Source organism: Cyphomyrmex costatus, unplaced genomic scaffold, assembly GCF_001594065.2.
Source record: "Cyphomyrmex costatus isolate MS0001 unplaced genomic scaffold, Ccosl1.0 scaffold142, whole genome shotgun sequence".
Lineage (NCBI taxonomy): Eukaryota > Metazoa > Arthropoda > Insecta > Hymenoptera > Formicidae > Cyphomyrmex > Cyphomyrmex costatus.
Window position 1 is genome coordinate 935,554 of NW_017275413.1, and position 6,259 is coordinate 941,812.

The 6,259-nt window shown below is 42.1% G+C and overlaps 1 protein-coding gene across 1 annotated transcript; it reads right to left on the minus strand.

Annotated features, from left to right (window-relative positions):
- Positions 1-2,235: 2,235 nt before the first annotated feature.
- On the minus strand, positions 2,236-5,738 carry LOC108783141 (acanthoscurrin-2-like). The gene is made up of 4 exons (XM_018551633.1): positions 5,732-5,738; positions 5,538-5,583; positions 4,063-4,521; positions 2,236-3,105 (listed from the first exon to the last, which is right to left on the minus strand). The coding sequence occupies exons 1-4, from the start codon at positions 5,735-5,737 to the stop codon at positions 3,095-3,097; spliced, it is 522 nt and encodes a 173-aa protein (XP_018407135.1). The 5' UTR covers position 5,738; the 3' UTR covers positions 2,236-3,094.
- Positions 5,739-6,259: the final 521 nt, after the last annotated feature.

A 6,259-nucleotide genomic window follows, 5' to 3' on the forward strand; every position in this document is an offset into this window, starting at 1 on the left:
ATCGAATATTACACGAACAAGAGAGGGATTCCGAGGAGAGAGAGAGAGAGAGAGAGGAGCGAGGATCGCTTTTTTGTTCCGCGGTGAGCGGACGCGCAAATGCGATCGAGGGAAACGTGCGTTGGGCGTAAATTCGCAAAAGAACAGAATCGCGTCGCGGGCCGCGAATAAAAAGCGATATCAATGAGTGCCGTTCGCGCAAAAGCATCTCACTCGCTATTCTACCGAAGATGCAAACGCGCTTCACCATAATTAATCAAAGCGCGGATCTGGAGGATCCAATTAGCGGCGAGCGCGCTCCATTCGGAGACCACTCGAGAGAGCTACCATGGCTCCAACGAGGATAGAGAATAATAGGGGATAGAGGATGCATTAAAGTTCAACCGAAAGGCACTAGTCGCGCAAATACGGGCCGTTGATCTTAAGCGAGATTTGCAGTTGTCAATTCGCACATCGTTATTATATTAAGTTCACCAGTAACGGCTACGCCCGTCTTAATCGCACCACTATAACTCTATTTATTATAACTATAACTAATACATACACTACTTCGAGAATAACAATGTTTCTTCTTTTAACACAAAATTCAAACAAATAATACGTAAATGAATGTATCCTTAAACAGAACAAAATCAAAAATCAATTACAATTTTTCAGACAGTATCCACAAAGTCAACATTCATGCAGCCTCTTCTTGACCCAGATTATTTTCTCTCAATAAGGACTTAAGAGAACTATTATGCACATGAATCTATCCTTTTGAAAGGCAGACACGTTCAGTTTTATTATTGGTGGTGATGCATACGAACATCTGACGTCATTAAAACATAAAGCGACGTAGTCATTAAAAAGGCAACGAGGTACAATTTCTCTCGCATACATCGGATAACAATCTCACGGTGAAGGTAACTGAAGAGAGAAAAATAAATTTTATATTACGCGCGTAAAAATGTAGGTATTACACGACAATAATTATGCATCCGATTGAGGGTGATCGGCAAAAAGGCATGACGAAATCTGTATAGTATTAACGTTAAATAACAAATCGAGTCGCCTTGCTTTTATGACGCGCGAGTAGAATATGTAATTACCGTGATATTACTTGCACGACTATTACGTTAAAGTCACGCAACTGCCACAGGGAAAACTTATTGTGTATGTATACGTGTCTCTTAATGCTTATCCTGCCACGTTGTGCCATACACGTTAAACTTGATGCTCATTACATAGCTTCTCAATTAGGTTAATCTCATTTATTTTCCAGAGAATAAAAGAAATTCGTTTTTTATCCGTTATACGTTAACGTAATAATACAAAATTAAACGTATATGAAATTATAAAATTCCGCGGAGATTACACGACCGAATATCTGGAGAAACACATCTCGACTTGGTTAAAGATCTGAAGATCAATAAAATTTTTTACATATAGTAGTTGCTATTATGTAAAGAATAAAAATGTCTGTATCTGTAAATATCTATCTCTCTAAAAGCATCTATCTGCTGCCATAAATACGTGATATTAAATTGAACGCAAAGAAAGCTTTTAACATTTGCAGATACTGCTATAAGCCGAACGGTCGCAAGTTATGGATTAATAAAATTTTTATACATGCTCTAAAAAATATCGATGTGGATTTAACCTCTGCAGCGTCTATATAACTCTCATCATTTTGATATTAATATTAACAGCGTGGATTGATAACATTGTTTATATCAGTATCATGATTGATTTGAAACATTCCCATGGTGTTAAATCTACATCATGTTAGTATTAATATTAACACCGACAGAGTGAGAATTATATCTGTAGACACTACACGGGTGTTAAATTTAAATCCACCCCGATATTTTTTAAAATGCATCGTCTTTCTTGATCGCGAGCATTATGTCGCGTGGAAAAAAGTCGCATCTAAATAAGCGCGATATTTATGCGTTGGCGCAATATCGTAATAGCTCGAGTGGCGATAGTACAATAAATTCATACGTTCAGCAATATCTCTCTCGATGAGTCCACCGGGCGTTTACGGTTTTAATTTCGCCCCCGTTATGCAAGATCACCGTGGATACATAAATCGACGGAGAATCGCTAAATTGGTAGCGACGGCTGCATTCCATTTTTCCCCGTGCTTGTCATGCGTGCATACATTATATAGAGATATGTCGTCAGGAATAAAAGTTACAGTCGCCAGCCCGGAGGGGAGCATAATAATAAAAAACAAAGATAAACACACAATTATTCTATCAATATGACTCGTTTATTGTGGATCGCTGAATCGTGGAATGGTCCAGACAATAAAGGAAAAGAGAAAAGTGTGCGTGGAATGGATCACTGCGCTTTTTTTTTTTGCACCAGGTGTAATTTTCCCGCAGTCACTTCTGCTCGCTCGTGTTCGAGGCATCCGGGGTAATACCCGGGGAATTACATGGGATTTTGCGCTACGTGTTTGTAATAGGCTAAATGTCGTGCTCGTGAGGGTGCCTTGCTCTGACGCGTTCGATCCTCGAAAGAGAGCGCGGGTTAAGTAAACGGGAGGGGTGAGGTCAGTGGGAGAATGTTTATACGTGGAAGCGGGATTGAAATATCAGGGCGTACGATTCGCTCGTAAATGGAACGCTCGCCGATTTTCCGAATTGTGTGGGATAAACGGGATGGCGAGCGGCGGGACGTGGGGGGAAAATGTGCCGTCGAGAAGGAAGTCGTTTCGCCTAGACGACACGGCGGCATGTTTGAATGGCCGGAAGCGAGGCGACGATATCGTTCGCTGTTTCCAAGAGATATCCCTGTGCTTGGCGATGAAGGGTAACAGAGATGAGATGTCTCATACATGCGTTGGACGCTGTGACGTTTTCTCTTGCAGATTTATTCGGCGATGTACCGGACAACCGCAGTTTGCTTCTGCCTTACGCGACGTTCCGATTTTGGCATTTTAACCTTCCGATGGCGGATTGACGAAGATCGGAAGGGCAGAGAAGCCAAACGCGAATTGATTTCCTTATCGACGACGATCGATGCTTACGGGCCGAGATACACGGATGATCGGCGAGCGAATTTTGCTCCGTTTGTTCGTGAGCACTACTGTTTGCCGTGAGTATTACCACCAACCTGGAAGTTTAATTCGTACGGTGAATAAAAACTTAAAATATATGTTAATACCTAAACTGTGCATAACGGTGCAATAATAAAAAAAAGAATGGGATTGCATGATAATAAATTTTCAAAAAAGAAAGTATAATTTACGCGGCTTATCCTCTTGATAATTCTCTCCGAGGTAAAGAATGATTTATTAACTGTATAAATTAAAATGAGTTGCGAGGATTATCGATATTAATGGATTGAATAACTCAAACTCCATATAAATGTCATCACGTGTGTGGGACAAGAGATCTACAATAATTTACATGCACAAGGGATCTACGATATTTTAATAATATCAAAATTTTGATGTTTCTTTTTCAGAATTGACATACTTTGTACATTAATTTTATTTACATTCTTTTTGACTCCATTGAATTAATCGACGAGCTAATTTCGCGCCGATTGCTCGTTGTGAACATTATCACCAGCTTGGAAGTTAATTCATACGATAAATGAGTTTAAGATGTGCATTAATGCTTGTCGGAGCGTGTACAGTCGCGCGATAATTATAAAGAAAGAAATTATATGCCGATAAATTTTTAGAGAGAAAAGTTGATTTATACGTGACTTATCCTCTTGACTAGTCTCCGAGGTTAAAGATGATTTATTTATTGTAATTTATTTGTTATTCGAACATGGTTATAAATATTTTATTAGCAAAAAAAATTTTACCTACACTCTATGTTTTTGTATTTGATTTTTAATGTTTGTGGAGCTTCTATATTATGTTTTTTTGTTTGATATATTGAATAGAGTTCCTATACTTTAATTTATGGTTTCTATTGATTTTTACTTCATTTCTCGATATTCTCAATTCATTGATTTCTGAATTGATTGTAATTTGCACCGTGAGTATTACCAGCAATCTAATTAACTCGTAATAATAAAATGAACAATAATAAAATACACGATAACACATCTTACCTCCACCGCCGCCGTATCCACCACCACCGTATCCGCCACCTCCGCCTAATTTCCATCCACCTCCGCCGAATCCACTACTTCCACCACCGAGCTTCCAGCCGCTGCTACCACCGCTGTATCCACCGCTGTATCCACCGCTGTATCCACCGCCGTATCCACCGCCGCCGTATCCACCTCCGCCACCCAACTTCCATCCACCGCCGCCGCCGCCGTATCCGCCGCCACCTCCGTATCCACCGTCGCTAACCGCAATCACTTTGATGATCTTTCCACCGCCACCATAACCGCCGCCGCTGCCGCCGCCAAATCCACCACCGCCGAACTTCCATCCGCCACCTCCGCCGCCATAGCCACCGCCACCGTAACCACCGCCGCCGTATCCACCTCCGCCACCGAGCTTCCATCCACTGCTGCCGCCGCCGAAGCCGCCATAACCACCGCCGCTGCTTATGTAACCACCTGTAATTTCGAAATCATAATTGATTCCATTATTTTTACTGCATTCGAAAATTTTGATTTCTAGTTAGGTAACCGCAATTTATAGACGTGTACGTTTGCGCGATATACGATTTATCGACTTTCTTTGCACGACTAGGAGCTTGGTACGGTCCGCAAATTGCCACGAGGTATTTTGTGATTGCTACAAGAAGGAGACTGGTTGCGTTCTGCCGATTGTGTAAGTCGCCTCAAAGGGCAGGAGGCAAGAACAAATCGCTCTCGGATTAAATCTTATGAGTTCGTTTAATATCGCTGAACTAACCAGTAATCGTATAAAAAGTCGAAAAAAAAATATTATGAAATGTGTGTGCGTCTGTTCGTCTCGCTTGTTAGTGCAAATAATGAAACAGCAGCGTAACTTATTATTTCAAGTGATAATTCTTGCCATGGTAGCGGCAATAATGACTTTTCTTCCAATTTAGGACAACGTTTAAAAGAATAATTATATAATAACTTTCGGTTATTATTATAAAAGGCGTGGATGTGTTATTTTACGGGAACAAGACTGTATCCGACAATTTCTTGAAATCTTTAATTTGCTGACTTTCTCTTTTCGAATTTTATTTTACAATTACCACTTTCCTACTACATATCGAGTAACTATTGTAAAAAATGAAAGTCAACGACTTTCAAATTGATGACTTTCTTTTTTTAGTAAACACACTATAAAATATAATTTTGATAGACAATCGATTTCAAGCAAGATGATAGCAATCATTAGTATAATGTTTAATTTACGATGCCATGTTGAAATAGATTTGGAATGAGTTTTTTTATTTTAGAAATAAGATAGAGAATAAAATATATATTGTCACATTTGTACGACACAGTGAATTGGCACGTTTACAGTTAGTTGCAACCACTTTTCACGGATTCTGGCGTACTGAGAGGGTTAAAAACGCCCCGAACACTTCACACGCGGAACACCCCCGCCATAATCCCCGGCCGCCGTTTTCATAAGCCCCCATTGTACTCACCGTATGCGGTGGCGACGAGCGCCAGCACGAGTGTGACAACGAACACCTGCAACAAGAGAACGATCGGGCGTGAGAGTTTTAGTAATCGCGAGAAATTGATCTGTACGAGTGCTTCGATCGTTCGGTATGCATACGTATATTAATGTTTATAGGAGAGTACATGCGTATACGCGCTAGGACCCACTTCTACGTACCTTCATGTTGGAGGTGTTTGATGCCCATCATGGGGCCCGCCAGCTCTTTTATAGCTCCTGCCTTTCTTCGCGGCTCGTGGCCCCCGCCCTTCCGTCTTCCCTTCCCCCCCGCATGTTCTTCTTCTGGATCACGAAACCCGACTTTCGTGCCCACCACCGTCACCGACTACGAAAAATTCCCGTCGCCGTTCCAGACGACTGCCTCCCCACCCTCTCTTGCGTTGAGCGATAACGAGACACCAGGTTGCTAATCTTGACACCTGGCCGTCCAATCGTGCCACGAGATCGCGAGAGGCTTCTCGTCAACGCGGGATTCACGACATTCGCGACACCCGCTCGGACGAAGGGGGATGGTGTGTGGAAACGCGGCGACCTCGTTGGCGGGAAACCGCGGCGATGATTCATCGGCCGAGATAATCGCGCGACGTCCACAGAATATTCGCCCGTTCGAAGGAGAACGTAGCCTCCGGGCACGACGACGACGGTACGCTGCTGATTGCGGAATCACCCGTTCGTATGCTCGGAGCG

What these genes read in the sequence shown, in the direction of transcription:
- LOC108783141 (XM_018551633.1), bottom strand. An exon ending in GCTCGTCGCCACCGCATACG is followed by an intron (nt 4,522 to 5,537) that starts GTGAGTACAATG and finishes TCGAAATTACAG; the next exon opens with GTGGTTACATAAGCAGCGGC.